This window comes from Natator depressus, chromosome 10, assembly GCF_965152275.1.
Source record: "Natator depressus isolate rNatDep1 chromosome 10, rNatDep2.hap1, whole genome shotgun sequence".
NCBI lineage: Eukaryota > Metazoa > Chordata > Testudines > Cheloniidae > Natator > Natator depressus.
In genome coordinates, this window is record NC_134243.1 from 4,057,948 (window position 1) to 4,076,791 (window position 18,844).

The following is an 18,844-nucleotide window of genomic DNA, read 5'->3' on the forward strand; positions in this document are numbered from 1 at the left end:
GGCTATCCTATAAACCCTAAACTTTGGACCTCAACTAAGCTGGCAAAATCCTTTTAAAACATTCATCGTTGCTCAATATTCTTTCAGTACTCAGGGAGAATTCGCGTAAGAGAAGATATTGCCAGCCTTGGAGGTTTATTTGCAACAGGAAAAAAATTCTCATTCCTGACCCAAACAGAACAATAAATATTTAGGGACTTGATGTAAATATTTTATCTACACCTGCAGTTACTGATAAACTCTTGCTAGCAGCACAAAAAGCTTGCACATTCTAAACCAGTGCTTCTCTAGCAAAGAATGCATCAAGTTGGTACCCTGGCACTAAACTTTTCATGGGTTTTTATTACATCTCCAGCACATAGAAGGTTTAATAGCCACTGTCCCATCACGCATGGCCGGCACACTAAGGGCCAGTCAAGAAATCCACCAGAGAAACCTCCTTACTGACAGCCTCGTGTGTCTCACGCGCGCTTTTAATGGTTCCGTGCAGCTTGAGGCCTGACTGGCGGAGGTGGAAATGCTGCCATCTGAGCAAGGCGACATGCCTGCCGCTCCCAGCTGCTTTCTGTTCAAACCCCCAGAAAACGCAGCAAGACCACTGAAGGTGTTGGATGTTCAAAACAACATGCTTGCAGACAGACTTGGAAACTGGAGTGCTGCTTAGGCTGGATGAGCAGAGGGGGAAAATCGAGCCAATTACAAACTAGGTTGAGGCAAGTCTATCCCTGTTGGCCTCTAATTTCCCCCAACTCCCATCGATTTCCCATCCCTGCAAGAAGGACAAACAGAGGGTGAAGTCGCCCCACTGAAGTCAGTGCAGGATTTTTCCCCTGGTGGCCAAAGAACATTAACCAGTTCTTCATACTGCCCCTAATTTTCCAGAATGGCCTGGTAAGCTGGGCCCAGGGTCAGCTTGCTCATCAGAATAAAGGAGCCTCAGTAAAGTCACGTTCCTAGGATGGCAATAACCCCACACTCTTCACTCATGTCAGCAAACTGCTCGTCTCCACCTGGCAGGATCAGAGAGTCACCCCCTGACACTCACAAGCACAAGAGCTTCTTTAAAATGGAGTTCTCAGGCAGCACCAAAACAATAATACAAATACTCTTCAAATACCTTCCAATCCAGGGTCCCAATGTGTATTACAACCATCAATTTGTTTGGCCTCACAGCACCCTTCTGAGGCAGGTAAGGGCACAAGAGACAATGTGTTGTAGAGGACAAGATGCTCATCTGGGAGTCAGGACACCTGGGTTCTGTTCCTGGCTCTGCCGCTGACCTGCTGTGACACTTCAGCTATCTGTGCCTCAGTTTCCCCCATCACCTTTTGGCAGTCTTATCTATTTAGACTGTAATCTCATCTCTTGCTAGGAGTTTCTACCATGTCTAGCACAATGGGGCTCTGATCTCATCTGGGGCCTCTACAGCAATATAAACAGTAACAATTATCCCCATCATACTAACAGGTAAACTAAGCCACAGTGAAGCTAAAGGGCTTGTTCGAGGTTACACAGTGAGCCACTGACAGCGCTGGGAATAGAAATACGAGGAGGCCAGTTTCTTTCACTAACTAGCAGGCAATACTGCCCTCATAACATTCTTGTAGAGGCCCCAGGAAGCAGGGTTTAAATTAAGAATCAGATGTTAATTCCTACGCATTAAAACATTGCATTTTGCAGGGTTGCGCATGGCTGTTATAACTCAAGACTTGCCACGTGAGTTACCAGACAAGACACGTTTTTGTTTTTTAAAAAGTAATAAAAGCCGATAATACAGAGCAGAGATTGGGGCGAGTGGGGCACCTGGCTGCAGTGATAAAAAGCAAAAAAGCAAACGTTTAAGAACAGACGTTTAGCAGCCACAAAATCCTGAATGCAGATTTATCCTTTTTGTATTCGCATATTTAGTATAAGTAATAAGATGGCCAATGCATTTACCCAAGAAAGCAGGCGCTCTGCAAACACCGCCTTTGGGATGGTTTCATTAGAGGAGGTCAGGACTGGACTGGCCACTCAGCTAAACGGAACGCCTCCACCGGCGCACCAGGAATTGGAGCAGGCGCAGACATACCTGCGCTAACTCTGATCTAGCTAGGTGAGTAACAGCAGCACTGAAGGCCGCGAAGGCCCTCGCAGGACATTTGGTACATAGTCAAGCATCCACGGCCCATGCTGCTGCAGCTTCCCTGCGATGGATACTCGAGCTAGCTTTCATTTGGCTAGATCCAAGCTCGGGGATGTCTACATGTGTTGCAATCCCACCTACTGATTGCCGTGTAGGTGTACCCAGAGCTGGCGCTATCTTAGCAGAGGCAGCGCTAGGCTTCCTCCACAAACACTGGCGCAGCCAAGATGCCCCACTCCTGACCCAGTTGTTCACGGACAGGTGTTTACAGCGGCAACAAGACACGCGGCTCACCCGCCCCTGCTCCTTGGAGGCAGTCTCTGCAGAGATGCAAGGGTAGGATGGGCCATGGAGACCGAAATACCTCCTGTCCCCTCGCATTGGTCCTTTCAGTGCAAGGATGGAAACACTGGCTGGAGGCACCGTGGGGGAAGCTTGTTTTCTGGACACAAGATGCCTTCAGTCTCCAGGCTGTCAATCTAGCACCTGCTGCCACTCTGCTTTCTTGCTTTCAGGTTTTGTCCTTGACGTCACTTTTCAGTTCAGTGCACTAAGAGTCAAACTTTAGTCAAACCACTAAGAGTCAAACCTCGAGTCAATGAGAGATTTGCCTTGCTTTCAACAGAGCTAGGGTATGGCAGTCCTCTGCCACTTTCAGCTCCAGCTGTAGGTCATAGTTTGGGGGTCAGTGGCCCAGCAGCGGTTCTGACCTGAACGGTGAACGGGTCCTGGGGTTTGGCCCGAACCATTCCCACTCTCCAAGGGTTTCATTGCAGGAAAGTGGCAAGAAAAGCAATACAGAAAGCAGCGAAGTTGCAGGTCACCTGTTCCAGATGTGTGTCTTTACACAGGCATTGCCTGAGTGCACCATGAAACCTGCACTGCAATAAAGCAGAACCCCTGCTCTGCTCCTTCGGGAGCGCTGCTTCGCGTTTGAGCCCATCCACGTCTGGTTCAACATTCCACTCTCCTGCCGCAGCTCTCGCGGCCTGCGCATGAGATCTGGTCTCAGAACGTCACTCTGTGTCAGGCCTTGGCCCAGCCCCCACAAAAGAAAGACTAAAAGGCAACTTCACACCAGGGAGCTCTTGCAGAAAGTCAAACATCCAACTGTTTCAAACAGCTAGTTTTGAATCTACTGGGCGTAGTTAGCCTCTGGTGTAACCCCAATGACTTCAGTGCCGCTACACCAGGGATCAGGTTGGCCTCTCAAGATTCCCCCAGGGAGCAGCCTGGTGTCAAAGCGACGTGTCCAGCTGCAGTTGAGCACACCTGGATGTGTGATCTCAAAGGGCACAGGCTCAGGTTTCTCACGCTATTGAACATTTCTTCATGCTACAGTGACATGCCCATTTTGAAAGTCACTCACACCGCTGAGCAGCAGCCGGGCCAGAGCCACGCAATCTCCTTTAGTGCAGCCCTGAGCAAAACAGGGGCAGTGCTGTGACAGAAAACAACAATCCGGCCTTTTACACACACTGGATTTGGGCATTTTGTTAGCATCTTATTCCCTACTGATCTATTTTTCCTACAGGGTGATCGACGTTAAATACACACGAACAGCTCCTGCTGAGGTCACACGCTCCATGTGCGGCCCTCAGCACAAACCTAGCGACAAGCTGGGCTTATATGCTGTTTTAGGACCAAACTGCAGAGATGAGGACCCTCCCCTAATGCATCCGCCTGCGGCCCCACAGATCTAGGAGTCGTAAGCTCAAGCGTCCTGGCTGATATGAGCCTCACTAAATGCTGAGATATTCAACTTAGACAGCACATGGGTCACCCAGTCTATTCAAAAGCAAAGACCAACTGAACTTGGAAAGAATGAACATTTCTCCAGAGGAGCTCCACTTTCTATCAATACTTTGCATTTCTAGGACCCTTCCAGCAGGGGATCTCAAAGCACTAAAGCATCGACTTAAGTCTCACGACCCCCCTGTGAGGCAGGCCAACATTAATAACCATGTTTTGCCAGGGGAGAAATGGAAGCAGAGAGGTTACGTGACTTGATCAAGGTAGAACAGCAAGACAGTCCAAACACAACGGAGAAACTCAGAGTCCCATTGATCGGAGTTCTAAACAACAGCGTCTTACAGTAGCTGTGTCCTTTCCTCTTCCAAGTTGCAAATGCCAAATTTTCTTCTGTATCCCTCCAAACACAGATTGCAGTAAAAGGTCCAAATATACACATGCGCTCACAAATTATATGGTTCCTTCAGCCAAGAGACCAAGTTGTAATTTATGGGGCGAGCCACAATGTATCAGTTAAATCTTATGTTAACTTTACCTCCTGGGGAGAAATTTCTTGAAAGCCAGGCAAACAGCACACAGGCACACACACCCCACTCCAGCTAAGCAAAGCAACCACTGACTTCAAACCAAGCAACAGTAAAAAGTCAGAGTCCCCATAATACCTCACAGCAGTACAGGCGAAGGGTGATGCCAGAGGAGATAGCTTAGTGATTTAAGTAGCTGGTTTTAAACACCTACATTCCTTGAAACTGCCAGTTTAGCTCCAGCCCTATTCCTTCCAGGGCAAGGAAGTTGAGGACCTTTGGAGAAGACCTGAAAACGCAAGGTATTCTCAGCTCCTTTAGGTCAACTCCTTAAGATCTTTAAAGGGCGTGTTTGTCCCTGTGCATCTCTGCCAAAATCTCCCCTCTGTTTACCCGTGAGAGCTCCAGTACTCCAGAGGTGATCGCTTATCTATGGTATACATATGTAGGTATACAGTTCACACAGTATTTTGAGACCCAAGGTGCTCCACAAACACAAGATGTTACTACCATGCTGGGGAGAGGAGCTGACATCTGAAAATGATGGTACTCAAGGACATGTCTCTATACTCACTTTCTTCTTTCCGCAACTGGCCACAATGGAAATGGAACAGAGCTGAATCCCATCCTAATTGCTCTAATGATAACCCGGGATAATGGCTGAGCCCTGGGAGATGCAGGGGTGTTTGACGGCAGAGACTCACTAAGGATTAAGGAGCCTCACTGTTACTAAATTGTTACTGCTGTCTGGGCCATCATATGGGGAGAGGAGTCCATATTGGTTGTTGCCACATGACACCATCCCTGACTTAGTGGGGTAAGTTCTCCTTTGAGATCTGCAGAGTAGATCTGGACTGAAATTCCCCATTTTCCTCACAGGTTTTGCATCCTTGAAGATTTGCGTGAGTCAAACATAAGTTATTGGGCTCAGCGCAGAGGTAACTGGGTAAAACTCATTGGCCTGTGTCACACAGATGGTAGGACTGATCTAATGGTGCCTCTTGACCTTACAGTCAATGAATCTATTACCCCCTGCAGCACAGAGAATCGGGGCTTGGACCCCCACACTGCTCCACAGAGAGACGCAGACCTTTAAAAAACAAAACTTAAACTCAGCTTTACTGGAGGATAAAAAATTCCCAGCAGCAGTTAGAAGAGACAGACCTCCCAAACACAGACATCCCAGACACTGGCTCCAGAGCACAAGGCTCCCCCACATCAAAGAGGTGGCTGACCTGGGGGTGTTGGTGTCCAGGGGGTGAGTTATTACTGGAATGTGTCCATCTCCTATTCTTGGATCGTTCTGCTGCACTCTGGCCGTTCTTTCACGTGGAACGAGTAGGGACGGGGTTCTGCTTTAATTTCTGTCCCATCAGCCCCTAACGCTCTCCCCATTATGTGTCTTTCCCCCATGCACTCGTCTCGGTTCTCCCCAGAAACCGTCTGTGGAGATGTCGTATGAAGGACGCTACTCTAGTCCAAAGGAATCGCACCGTATCGGATTGTGAGAGAGAACAAACCACCGGGACAGCCTGCCGAAAATAGCATCCTGCAACAACGCCATCCCCTTTATGTGGCTCCGCTTTTCTTCCCAGGGCATGGCATGGCAGTGCTCACTCTAGTCAATGACATAACCTTCTGGCACACAGCCCTGCCGATCGGCTGTCTCATGGCAGCCAGGGTGATTGTAATAAACGTTGAATTATTCAGCACCAGGACGTGGTTATTTCAAGGGGGACAGTCCTGGGGAAGTTGATCTGTTGGGGATACACTTTCAAATGACAGTCGTTGGGGGTGGGTCTTGGAGGTGAGAGGATGGTTTGTTCTTCCAACATAAGGCTGCTGCTGTGTGAAAAAGCAATAGCTCCCAACGTGAACAGCCTGCCCGTGCAATCCCCCAGGGGGTTACAATCCCCACTGCATCCATGTACATCGCGCCATGGCACAACTCCCCACGCCTGCTCTGCATAAGTGGATGATGATGGAGGAGATCCCTGAGCTCTTCGGAAAGCTGGGTTCTTATCTAATCTCTCTGGCTCCCATGACGGGAACTGGCCGGGGGAACAGAGCCACTGAGAAGGACAAGTCCGTGTGCTTGTGTCGCATGACTGTGCGCACCATCAGTTATAGAGTAACCTGACATGCAGCCCCAAGGGAGCGTGTGGGGAGGGGGAGGGGGTGGTGGTTTCAGGCAGACACTGAATCAATACTGTATCTACCCAGCTTCCCAAAGCTCTGGCACGGGGCGGGGGTGATCCAGTAACGATACCTGATCATGCATTGACAGGCAACCGTGCCTCCCATAGAGCGATTCCAGCACAATGGGGCAAGGCTCGTATTCCCTAGAGTCCTGCAGCCACACTGATCGTGAACGGAAACTCCCCTGGGAGCTCCAGGACCTTTCTGCAGGGGGATGGTGTTTTCAGTGGGTGGTGCCTGAGGTCCCATGGCAGCTTCCTGAAAAGCTGATTGCCAGCCGGATGGGCCAAATCTAATCTTCCCTAGAATACCACCAGCAAGCATGTGAAGCAGTGCAATTTAGTGGCCTGAACATGGGATTCAAGGTCCCGAGTTCTAATCCCAGTACTGAGCAATTGCTATATGACCTTTGGCCCCTTCAGTAACAGTCCTCTCCCCATGAATAGCTATTTCCCCATCCCGCCATTTTCCCCCTCCATCAAGTGAGGAGAACGACACTCACTCCCCATCCCCAGGCTGCTAGTTACGGGCTGTAAAAGCGCTTTGAAGTTGCTGTCAAGTGCGAAGTGTTGTATGAAGAAGTGATGCAGAAACCACCTGCAGCCTCCGTGGTGATCTCAAGGAGAGGACGGCAGATCAATGTGATTAGAGGAGCTCACAATAGGATCAGGAGCCTCCACCGGGGCAGCAAGACAGCTGACGGGCATTCACAACAGGACTTGCTGTGCCAGGCTGGGCAAACAGCACACCCCAGTGTCCCGTGAGCACTCGGCTCCCTTCCCCACAGTTCCCTGCCCCACCCAGGCCATGGTCTTTTCAGCACACAATGGGTTTCAGTGCAAGGGTGGGGGGGGAATTGGAGCTGCTGTTTCCCAAACAATGGGAGACGGGAAAGAGGTTTCACTTTCCAGGAGGTCGAGCTAGGAGCAGGGAGCCTGGGAAGTCACTCGCTCTGCTTTGCTCCAGGCTCAGTCTCTTTGGTCACATGTCAGAGCACCGCTCTGCTTTGTCCAAAGTATTTAGCGACTCCCCTCGCTGCACCCAGCAAGAGGCCCCAACCTTCAGTCTCTCCAGGCCGGGTTGTTTTGGTTCCACGCTCTCTCGAGCTGTTCCCCTTCATAAACAAGGAGCGGGACCTAATCTGTGCTGTTCTGCTCACCCCTGACCCCGCCCCCCAACAGGGTCACCGATAGACCCAGTGCTGATAAACGACTTTGGGCGGGGGGCCCGCGTGCTCATTCTTCAAAGGGCCACCCGGAGAGGGGGCAAAGGTGAGAGAGAAAACATTTAATTGGAGCCATTACATGCGTCAGTTCATCCTCAGCATTAACCAAGGTCAGTTCTCTTGGCTTCTGGAGACTAGCAATCTGCCTCAAGCCACAAGTACATACCCGCAGCCACAGGCATCAGCAGGCAACCTAGGGAACAGAACTTGTGACCTACGGCTGATTCACAAACCCCTTCCTGCTGCCTGACCCGTTAACGGGAACCCCAAACACCGGAGCAGCCCTGACATGCTCCATCCAATAGAGGGCAGTGAGGCACACACCACACCACCAGGCACGTGGCATGGACTTTGGGAAACAGGAGCCCTAATCCAGCAAGGCAACGTATGGTCTGAAGGCAAAGCCACCTCACTTGGCTTCATGCACCATCGAGCTGTTCAGTTTTGCTTCTATTCTGGGCCCACTCTATTACTGTGCTTGGCCCGGGAGAACCAAAGCAAAGTCTAGAGAAGGCCAAACTAGAACTGCTTGGAACCATTTCTTGGAGACACTTTCACAACTTTTAAAAATAAATTATTTGACAAGTTTCTCCTCCCCCACCCCTTTCTCTGCTCAGGTCTCTGGAGAACCCCCACTTTTTGAACCGATTTGTAGATTCCAAGGCTGGAATCATCTAGTCCAGTGGTTCCCAAACTTTAACAACCTGTGAACCCCTTTCACTAAAATGTCAAGTCTCACAAACCCCCTCCTAAGAATGAATATTTCCAGGAATCTTCTCCTTTACCAGAGTACAAATTATAAAAGCAGTGATCTTGGAAATATAAAATTTGTTTTTATGACATGCTTATTACACACTGTTTATTATTCATGTATTTTTATTACATGATGAAAACGGCAACACTCTTCCAAGAGCTCACTTTCGTAGCTTGTATCACTTTGAATAAGCCTGTTATAAGACAAGGCTCCTATGTTTCATCAAGGAGTATCAGCTGTGAAACAGCAGGAAGGGATTTAAGAAGCCAACTCAAAGAGTTCATCCTACACAAGCATTCAAGTCTTGAGCAGTCCAGGCAAATAATGCACATTACAACAAAGCTTAAACTTGTTCATCATCATAATTTAAAAAAACAACACTAGCTGCCGATTTAATTTTATAAACAGCAAAAAATATCCACCTCCCTTTCCAGTTCTTATAAGGAGTCTTGAAGTTTAAATCTCCACAGTGTGATAGGTATGCTTGCTTTGATCTGCTTAGCTCTTGGAAGTCCAGGGGCTCTGGGCTGCTGGCCCTGTGCTGCCCGCGGTCCCTAGGGACAGCTCTGCCTGCCATTAGGGAATTTTTTCCCCCGAAAACCCCCTGTAACATTTCACCACTGATCTAGTCTGACCTCCTGGATAACAGAGGCCAGAGGAACACAGTAAAAAAAAAAAAAAAAAGGTATATGCCAGGGTGGGCTAGAGAAGCTTATCCTGTGCTGTGACCTATCACACCACCTTAGACTGCCTGGCTACCCTGACAACTGACCCTCTGCGTCTCACAGACCTGCTCCTCCTCAGTGACCAGCTCAGGATGTTAGGGATCCTTTGGAAAGCGCTTGGAGATCTATGGATGAAAAGTGCTAGACAAGAGCTAGAGATTATTGTTATCCAGGCCTTCAAATCATTTGAAAGTAAAACCACGTTGCCTCTGGTCTCCCAAGGAAAAGAAAGGCGAGTCCCATAACAGAGCCGAGGCAGCTCTCAAAGCCTCTGCAAGAGAGTCTACAGGGCTCTCTATCAAAGGATGCAAGGCAGGTCACCATGTCTTTATACTAGGAGCAGGGAAAGTATGTTACCCGGCAAAGGAGAAAGGAGAATCTGAGCTGCTGCTTCCCTCTCTCCTAGAGGGAACCACGGCACAAGGCTCTTGCTCCAACAAATAGAGACATTTTAATTTGTTAATTTGTTTTGCTTTTCAAAAAAAAAAAAACTTACGCTGACTTGAGGACTGATCAGAAGGGCCCTGGAAAGCGAAACCTGACGCTCAGCTACAGGACAAGCATTGCACACCCGCTGCCCCAGTGAACCTCCAGGCTGGCCTGGAGAGACCACACCTAAAATCGGAGCATTCACGCTCTGTGATCCATTCCAATCTTGGCCTTTCTGCTGCCAAGGGGAACAGGACAAAGCTGTTTGCAATTAGAAGTCCTGGGGGAATTACAGCCCCTGGATGGGTCATAAAACAATCAGCTCAGTGACATGCAAACATCCCTGTGCAAGCCGTATCAACATCCCCCGTGAGCAAGGGCAGCCTGGACATGAATCCCTCCCGCCTCTCAGGGAGTGCAAGCCCGTACTGTCTCCATGAAACACCGCAGCCCTGGAAACCACACATTTTCCACCTTGAATGCTTTCCCTCTTCACAGAGTTAATAAAAGAAACTTTGCTGAAGATCGAACGAGGCAAGAACTGTGCAGCTTGTAAAGTGGCTAATTCCTCCCTGTTTAAACAGAAACAGGATCACAATAGCCCCCACGGTTCCCTCCCCTCCCCCCGCGTGGAAATACAAGGAGAGGGACATACTCATTCACAGGCCTCACGGCTTCATTACATGTCCAGGGTCCCTACATTTTCCGCTGTGGTCTGCAGGGCAGAGGAGGTAGCAGAGAAGTTGGGAAAAAGAGGGCAGAGCACAGCAGAAGGCCATGGTTCGTTGGGTAATCAACCCTCCAAACGCACCTAACCCTACAGGGGAAATCTCGCTGCAAGCTCCCTTCCACTCTCCCCACACAGCATGGCTGGGCCAGCTCCTGCCCTGCCAGCTCCTGCCTGTGCTCCTCCACGACCCCTGGGATCAGAGTACCCAGCAGGAGGTAACGTAGCTTCAAGCAGCATTCCCCAGGTTTTAGCGGAGATCTTCAACTCACGAAGCCCGGCCACAGGAATGCGGCTGCCCTGGGTGCAAGGGGTATCCCAGGCAGCCACTTCCCCAGCACACGGGTTGCTAAGGACAACTCGATGCGCATCTGGAGGTAGCTGGGTAGAGGCCAGAAGAACACAAGGCTGCAAGAAAACAGCGGGGGACTCGCAAGCTGTCTGCAGAAGCACCGGTTGGACCCGCGCCGTCCCGCTAGAGCCTCCCCCCGGGCTATTTATCGCTGTCCATTTACCTTCTTCCCGCTCTCCGAGGGGAAGCTGTGCGACGAGTGACTCCTGAGGCTCCCGCCGCTCAGCTCCAGCTGCGGTTTCCAAAAGTCTCCGTTGTCGCTGCCGGGGGATTTGGCTGGCGGCGTGTTGGAGGTCACCGGGATCCCGGCGTGCACCATCTCCTCGGTGCACGTCAGCCGCAGGCTGCACAGGTACTCGTCCGTCTCCTTGTCCACCACCAGCAGGCGGGTCTCAGACTCCACCGCTTTGATGCGCTGCACCACCTGGAAGGGAACAGAAAGGGGAAGAGAGATTTAGCCAGGCAACTGCAAACCAAACGACAAGATCCACAACCCCCAGGCCACTCTCCCTGATGCAGCCACTCCGCAAGGATGGGGTCTCAGCAATCTTGTAACCAGGATCTTTCCTAGGAACAGATAAACCACACGCGCGCGCACACACATGCACGCACGCGCACACACACCCCTACCCCTCTCTCTCTCATATATTCCCCATGGTGCTGAAATATTTGATTCTCCCCACACACACACACACACATATTTATGAAAGAAATGATCTGATTCCGTGCCTTCATCCTGGCTTTGTGCTACCAGACAACAGAGCTGAGGAAAGCAAAGGCCAGCTGAAGGGGTTGAGAATGGGATCTGGGGTCCGTCACCCCCTACGTCCCTGCTCAGAATCCAGCTCAGGTCAGTAGGGAATGAATTGCTGACAGGAGAAGGTTTGGGGGAGGGGTGGAAAAGGGGGGTTGGCTGTGTTTTGGTCTTTAAACTGAGGGACATGATGAAAGGAGCTGGTGCTACCCGGCCAAGCTAGTGAGAGGAAGGACAGGCTAGAGGTGGGCATGGGCTGCTCGAGACCTAGTTTCTACTCCAGGCTCTACCACAGCCTCCGTGTGTGACCTTGGGTGAGTCTCTCTGTGCCTCAGCTCTGCCACCTGTAAAATGGGGATAACAGCTCTGCCCTCCTCAGGGTGAAGGATAAATACATTGATGCTTGTGAAGTGCTCAAATACTATGGTGATGGGGCCAGATAAGTTCACAGATAGGAGCAGACAAGACTCCACCTGACAAAGCCATCCAAACAGCTACCAGATGGTTCCTTTGTGGGTGATCTCAGCGGACAGACTCTTACAGACTGAACATCACTCGCCCTTCTACGGGGTCTTCTGTTTAGGGCAGGAGGGTGAAGGATATTGCTGGGAAACTTGCCCTCCAGCTGGAGCGAAGCAGTCCAGGCTCCAGATGCTTATAACCCCCTGATCCTTTTCAACAATACAACCACCTAGCCAGTTATTCCCCATTTTGTGGTTGTGCATTTGATTTGTCCTTCCTAAGTAAAGCAATTTAAAGTTATCTTTATTGAGTTTCATCTTGTTGAATTCAGACCAGTTCTCCCATTTGTCAAGGTCATTTTGAATTCTAATCCCGTCCTCTCAAGTGCGTGCAACCCCTCACAGCTTGGTGTCATTGGCACATTTTATAAGCACTCTCTCCACTCCATTATCCAAGTCATTATGAAAATACTGACCAGTACCGGACCCAGGACCGACCCCTGCGGGACCCCACTAGTTATGCCCTCCCACATTTCCCTAGTTTGTTTATGAGAACATTATGTGGGACCATGTCAAAAGCATTGCTAAAAATCAAGATATATCATGTATACTGCCTCCCTCCTATCCACCAGGCCAGTAACCCTGGTCTGGCATTTTGTTCTTGACGAACCCATGCTGGCTATTCCATATAATCCCGTTATCCTCTAGGGGCTTCCAAATTGATTTTTTAAATAATTTGTTCCAGTTTCTTTCCAGGTTTCGAAGTTAAGATGACTGATTTATAATTCCCTGGGTCCTCCTTGTTCCCTTTTTTAAAGATAGGTGCTATGTTTGCCCTTCTCCACTCCTCTGGGACCTCATCCATGTTCCATGATTTCTCAAAGATAATTGCTAATGGTTCTGAGATTGCTTCAGCTAGTTCTTTAAGTACCCAAGATGAATTTCATCCAGCCCTCTGCTGACTTGAATACATCTAACTTATCTACATTCTTCAACCTGTTCTTTCCCTATTTTGGCTTGCATTCCTTCCCCTTTGTGGTTAACATTAATTACCTTGCGTATCTGGTCACCATTAGCCTTTTTAGTGAAGACTGAACCAAAACAGTCCTTAAACACCTTAGCCTTCTTGATGTCATCAGTTATTAGCTCTCTTTCCCAACTAAGTAGAGATCCTCCACTTTCCTTTGTCTTTCTCTTGCTCTAATGTGTATAAAAAACTTCTTCTTATTGCCTTTTATGTCCCTTGATAGGCGTTCCTGATTTTGTCCCTACCTGCTTGTGCTATTCTTGTGTACTCCTCCTTAGCAAGTTGTCCATGTTTCCACTTTTTGTAGGATTGCTTTTTGAGTTCCAGAGCTCCCGACGGAGCCATACTGGCCTCTTCCTATACTTCCTTCTCATTGGGATAGTTTGCAGTTGTGTCTTCAATAGACTCTCCCTGAGAAACTGATGGCTCTCCTGAACTCCTTCTTCCCCTGAGGTTTTCTTCCCATGGAACATTACCGACCAGTTCTCGGGAGCTTGTCAAAGTCTGCTGTTTTGAACTCCACTGTCCTTATTCTAGAGACTAACCAATTTATTTGAGCATAAGCATCCGATGAAGTGAGCTGTAGCTCACGAAAGCTTATGCTCAAATAAATTGGTTAGTCTCTAAGGTGCCACAAGTCCTCCTTTTCTTTTTGCGAATACAGACTAACACGGCTGTTACTCTGAAACCTGTCCTTATTCTGCTGCTCTCGCTCCTTCCTTCCCTTAGAATCAGGACATGTATCATTTCATGATCACTTTCACCCAAATTGCCTTCTACCTACAGATTTGCTACCAATTAATGTTTAACCGAGCTATGGCCTGCAGCTTCAGTTGTCCTGACCAGGGTACAGGACATATTACAATCACCAAGGTTACAAGTGACAAACAGCCCCACTGCTCAATTACCTAGCAAACCCCAGGCCAGGTCACAGAACCCGCATCCACAGATGGAAAACAGCCCGATGGGAAATGTATAGACTGCAGACACAGCTGCTTGTCCCTGCACCAGCAAAACCACTGTGCAGTAAGTCAGTCATGTCACTCTGCAGTGTCTCGTATCTGGACAAGGCAAGTTTGCCTTTATTTAATAGCTCCATCAGTCAGAGTAATAGAGATGGATAAAATGGTAACCTATTCACCCAACCCTTTCTAATTGCTATCCTAAAAAGCATAAAGGGAAGTGAGTACAAGAACAACGTGCAAAAGGCTCTTTGCTACTGACTGTTTCAGATGTAGGCGTAAACCTGTTATTAGCTCCAAGGCTGACGTCCCTAAGAGAACAGGAAAAGCCAAGCAGGATCAGACCAACCGTTCACCAAATCCAATATCCTGTCATCAACAGAAGCCAATGTCCGATACATATGGTGTAACACTCTCACAATGTACATAGCTTTTCAGCAATTTGTCATGGAGGAAGTTTTCTCCTGATCACCAGAATATTACCAGCGTATTGTTTTGAAGCATGAGGATTGGCAGCCCAGCCCTTTGTAACGCCATCCCAGCTAATGTGACTGCAGATGCTAACTCGGTTCATATAAATGTTGAATCCTTCTTGGAACATACTAAGCTATCTGCGTTAGTAATACCCTGTAGCAGTGAGTTCCAGAGGTTCATTATGTCTTGCTTAGAAGAAAATATGGAGAGGATGAAATGTCTCTAGCTTCACTTGACCTACGCAACCAAAAAGCCCACACATTTCAGACATGAAATTGATGCCTCAGCAATGTTGAATCAGCTTTCATCATCACATCAGATTTTAGTATACGAAGTCTTGACAATTTCCTTGAGCAAAACACAGCTCCGTATGTAATAAGAACACCCTCATCCACCCAGCAATTCAAACAGAGTAATAGATATACCCTGACTCCATTCCAAATATAACTGGAGGGGCAAGTGTTAATTAAGTCAGTGCTGTGGACCTGAGCACCCTCTGCAAAAGTTAACGACCAAACAATAAGAGCCACATCCCGGCTGGGTCTCAGTTACATAGTACTTTAATGGCGTTACCACACTTGCACCGCGACTGGGGATGGCTCTGTATCTCTCAGCAAATCAGTCAGTCATTCCACATCTTTAGGACCCACTGTCGGCAACTAAAAACTGAGACCCGCTACTTCCAAAGTGCTGTTGGTTCCATGAAGCATGCAGACGACAGATCACCACGCGGCACATAGAAATTATTACAGGAGGCGCCTGCCATATGCTCTAAGCTACTAAAATATTCAACCCTGCAGTGCTCTGAAAACTACTACGCAGATAGGCAAAACAGCTGCCCCAATGGGACTCGAAAGCACCGTGCTATTGAAACGCAAAGGGATCTCCAACTCAGGCTAGAAGCTACTTGTTTCTGGCCATTATTTTTCCAAAGTACATTGTAGTGAGTGCAAGTATAAATTACATGACAATAATAATTATGGTGAATATTTGCATAGTCTTTGCAACAGTAGATGCCAAGGCACTTTACACAGGTCAGTTAGCATTACTGACTGCACAGGGCAGAACGGAAGCACAGCAAGGAGAAGTGGCTTGCCCATGGTCAAAAAGGGAATCAGTGGCAGAGTTAGAAATAGAACCCAGGTCACCCGATTCCCAGTACCATGCTCAGAATCACAGAATCGTAGGACGGGAAAGGACCTTGAGAGGTCTTCTAGTTCAGTCCCCTGCACCCAAGGCAGGACTCAGTATTACCTAGACCACCCCGACAGGGGCTTGTCTAACCTCCTCTTAAAAACCTCCAATGACAGAGATTCCACAACATCCCTGGATAGTTTATTCCACTGCTCATCTACCCTGACAGGAAGTTTTTCCTAATGTCCAACCTAAACCGCCCTTGCTGCAGTTTACGTCTATTGCGTCTTGTCCTATCCTCAGAAGCTACTTTCTGCTGGAATCTGTTCACCTACAACTCAACGGCTGACTATGTCACTGCAATGCCCTGCCCATGTCATAACACCCTTTGCTCTTTCCGACCTTGCCTGGTTTTGGCAGGGACGTAACATGATTATTGCACAGTTAGATGTTGTCCATACAGACAAGACCAACCATGCTATAACACACTGCCGTTGCTGAAACTTACGGGGGTATACCGGGTGCCCCAGCATGGTAAGATAACATTGCTGGGTAGAGAACTGTGTGAGAACCTATTTTACTGCACTATCTACTGCTCGTCATTTGGCAAAGGGAAGCTTTTAAACAAACATTCAGAGAGACGATCACCCTCCTTGCTTCTCCGACCCCCTCCCCCCAACTTTAGCACATTCCTGCAGACATCTTCCAAGGAGCAGGGTAAAATAAGGAGGTTTCAGGCATATGTAGCGGGCTCCGTGCTCCATTTGAAGGGTCAAGGAAAGTCTCAGCAGGGTTAGAGTTCTGGTCCCTGTCCCAACAGGGATCTTACCCCCAATAAACTGCTTATCTCCGTGTGAATTACTCTATCCACCCTGTGGTACAGGAACCATCACCCAAAGAGAGACCCTCTTTCCATCACGCTAGCTTCACTTGGAAACTTGCCTGGGATATCCAGCAGAGAATGGGAAAACGACTCAGAGTCTTATCATAAATAAGTTTTAGCGCCCAAAACGGACACTGACAGATCCCCAGAAGAAAAACAACACATGGGCGGCCCAATTCAAAGCTGCTAGTGTACGGCTCTGCATTTTACAGCTAAATAAAAAAGCCTTGTTGCTAGACTGGACACAGCACTAGGAAATATATTGTAGGGAACAACCCTGCACTGGCAGGGGGTGGGTTAGATGTGACTTGATAGAACTTTCCTGACTTTAACCTCTCTGAATAGAAATACATAAAGAGTGGGGGCAGCAGGGGGCATGTGAACCATAGGAATTACAGGAAACAAGTTAATGACCCAACATCAGGGCACCTCATTCCACCAGCAGGCGACACAGACACAGCAGATGAAAAGCAGGTGCTAAGGATTATTAACAAAAACTTTCCATGTCACTCTGACTTCCCCACTCCCAACCTCCAGCTGAAACCCACTGCAAACATCTGGACTGCTCAACCCCAGATTAATTGTCACCTGACGGTACCTCTTATTCCAGCTCTGGAATCAGACAGACAGAGGGATCCAATATGAGTTAGACCCTGCCCCAGCACCCACAGACAGACCATCTGTCCACGTGCAGCCCACTACCCCAGCACCCACCCATGGACAAACAGACCATCCCCAATTCCCACAGACAAACAGACCGTCCACAGGGAACCCCCCTGCCCATGCATCCACCTATAGATGGACAGATAGACCGTCCACAGGAACCCCCCTGCCCACACACTCACCCACAGACGGACAGACCGTCCAAAGGAACCCCCTTTCCCCAGCACCCACCCACAGACAGATCATCCACAGGGAACCCCCCTGCCCTGGCACTCACCCACAGACGGACAGAGAGACTGCCCACGGGCACCCCCCTGCCCCAGCACCCACCCACAGACAGACCGTCCATGGGAACCGCCCTTTCCCAGCACCCACCCACAGACAGACCGTCCACGGGAACCCCCCTTTCCCAGCACCCACCCACAGACAGAGCATCCACAGGGAACCCCCCTGCCCCAGCACCCACCCACAGACAGACCGACCGACCCATGGCGGGAGCCCCCCCCCCGGCAGCCCTGCACACCTGGTGGTGCGTCTCCTTCTCCACGTTGACCCCGTTCACCTCCACCACCCGGTCCCCAGCCCGCAGCGCCGCCGCCTCGGCCGGGGAGCCGGGCTCCACTTTGCGGATGAACTGGCCGCTCTTGCCCTTCTCGCCGTGCAGGTGGAAGCCGTAGCCGCTCTCCCCCTTGATCATGTGGCAGAGCCGGGGCTTCAGCTGGTCCTTGGCCATGGCTGGGGCCCTTCCAGCCGCGCGCCGGGGCAGCTCCCCGGGGGCAAGGTCGGTGCCCGGGCGCCGCGCCCGCAGCGCAGCCGCTGGAGGCGCCGGGCCGAGGGCAGCGCGATCCCGGCGGGATCAACAAGTGGCCGCAGCCCCGGGGCGGTGCGGGGCGGCCGGCGCACTCCCTGCCTGCGCCTCTCTCCGGCCGGGGCACCTGGCGAGACGGGGCCCCTTACGCGCGGAGAAGCGCAGAGGCAGGAGCCCGGCGGCGAGGAGCGGAGGCGGCGGCCGGGCTGGGGCTGGGGCTGCGGCTGCTGCTGCTGCTGCTGCCGCCGCCAAGCGGGGCCATGCTGCGTCCTCCGCCCGCCTCTGGGGTCCCCCTGCACCGGCCCGCCTGGTGCCCCCGTGCGCCCCGCCTCGGCTGCCCGACCGGAGCTGCTGCTGCCGCCCGCGGCTCTGACTGCTCCGGACCCCGCCGCTGTTACTGGGGCTGCAGCGCCTCCTCCCCGCTGCTTACGGCTCCAAGTGACATTACAGCCGGGGGAAGAGCTTGGAGGCCAGATGTGATCATTGCACCTCCCCCTGATGCAACCCGGAACCTTCCAGAGCTGGCTGGGGGGGGGGGGTGGGAGTGTGTGTGTGGGGGGTCATGTAGGCTCCCCACCAAAAAAATAATCCAGCCACAACCCAGCATAGACCTCAGGGCGGGGGAAAGCTGTCCTGTCTGTCTCATGCTCTTTGTGGTCTCTGTGTCAATTGGTGCTAGTCCCGTCCCCCGTCCCCCCCTCCCCAAATCATAGTGTGGGACATCAGGGAGGGGGGCACCGAAACACCACTGGTAGGGCCCCGCCTGGGTGATGTAAAATCAGGGCCGCCCGGCAGAGGGGGAGGAGGGGGCAAGTGGGGCAATTTGCCCCAGGGCCCCACAGAATACAATAGTATTGCTTTGCCCA

At 50.4% G+C, this 18,844-nt stretch overlaps 1 protein-coding gene across 2 annotated transcripts in view; it reads right to left on the reverse strand.

The window, feature by feature from the left end:
* NHERF2 (NHERF family PDZ scaffold protein 2) overlaps positions 1 to 17,992 on the reverse strand; it is a 92,401-nt gene extending 74,409 nt beyond the window's left edge. For both annotated transcript variants that reach the window (XM_074965019.1, XM_074965018.1), the window contains exons 1-2: positions 17,694 to 17,992; positions 10,976 to 11,236 (exon numbers count right to left, since the gene is read on the reverse strand). In XM_074965019.1, coding sequence (XP_074821120.1) covers positions 10,976 to 11,236; positions 17,694 to 17,903 — 471 coding nt within the window. In that variant the 5' untranslated portion in view covers positions 17,904 to 17,992. The remainder of the gene's footprint in view (positions 1 to 10,975; positions 11,237 to 17,693) is intronic.
* Positions 17,993 to 18,844: the final 852 nt, after the last annotated feature.